This window comes from Chondrus crispus, genomic scaffold, assembly GCF_000350225.1.
Source record: "Chondrus crispus Stackhouse genomic scaffold, scaffold_251, whole genome shotgun sequence".
NCBI classification, from domain to species: Eukaryota; Rhodophyta; class Florideophyceae; order Gigartinales; family Gigartinaceae; genus Chondrus; species Chondrus crispus.
Genome location: NW_005179128.1, coordinates 2,315 through 3,280, shown reverse-complemented (window position 1 = coordinate 3,280; position 966 = coordinate 2,315). Strand labels below are relative to the sequence as shown.

General features: G+C 64.6%; 1 protein-coding gene across 1 annotated transcript; it reads left to right on the top strand.

Moving 5' to 3' along the window:
* Positions 1-205: 205 nt before the first annotated feature.
* On the top strand, positions 206-721 carry CHC_T00004829001 (hypothetical protein). Its single transcript, XM_005716163.1, has one exon. It carries the CDS (start codon positions 206-208, stop codon positions 719-721), a length of 516 nt encoding a protein of 171 aa, XP_005716220.1.
* The last annotated feature ends 245 nt before the right edge of the window (positions 722-966 follow it).

Below are 966 nucleotides of genomic sequence, written 5' to 3'. Positions count from 1 at the left end.
GTATGCTGGGAACCGTATGCTGGGAACCGTATGCTGGCATACGGTTCCCGGAGATCGACCTGCAAAATGGCACCAGTTCTGCAGAGATACGAATGCAGCGAATGGCGTTGCAGGCCCTAACTGTAAGAACATGGATGTGGGCCCTTTCCTTACTGTAGGATCGGCGATGCACGGATTCAATTCAAAGTGCAAGTGCTGAGCTGAGATGTGCCCACATAGCATCGCTGGGGAGCATCCATTGGCTGCTCCGTGTCCCATGCGGCCTAACCATATTTCGCAGCACCGTAATCCTTCAGTCTCAAAGCCCAAAGCCGTGGTCTTCCCAATCGCACTACCATTCCTGGCCCTGCGCCAAGCGGCAAAGAGGCATCCGCCTGAACACACGAAAGCTAACTTCACGAGGCGGCACCGACCCGTACCCGACAACACCATCCCAGTATGCGTCCCACTCTCGCCCTCCTCCTCACGGCCCTCCTTCTGCTATCCTCCGGCAGCGCCGCATGCAGGTGTGCGGGCCCGCCGACGGTGGAGAAGAGCTACCACAGCGAGGACACTGCGCACTTTGTGCGCGCGCGCGTCCTCTCCAAGCGCGACCCGCCGTCGCGCTTTGCAGAACCGCGCTACACGCTGCGCATCCAGGCCAACTATAAGGGGTGCCCGCGGCGCGGGCGGGTGGTGGTGCGGACGCGCATCGGGTCCGCGGCGTGCGGGGTGGTGCTGACCGTCGGCCGGTCGTACGTCCTGCCGCTGAACGCGGCGCCGCGCCCATTCATCACCTCGTGCCTGTTCATCCGCCGCGTCGCCTCGCTCACGCCGCAGGAGCGCGGCTTTCTCCGCACGCGCGAGCGCTGCTGCCGCGGCAGGTGCAAGTGCCCGCGCTCCGCACCCCGCGTCAACTGCTTCCGCGACCCGTGCAGCCCGCCCGAGACGTGCGCGGTGGAGGGCGCGACGTGCCGCAGCAACTAC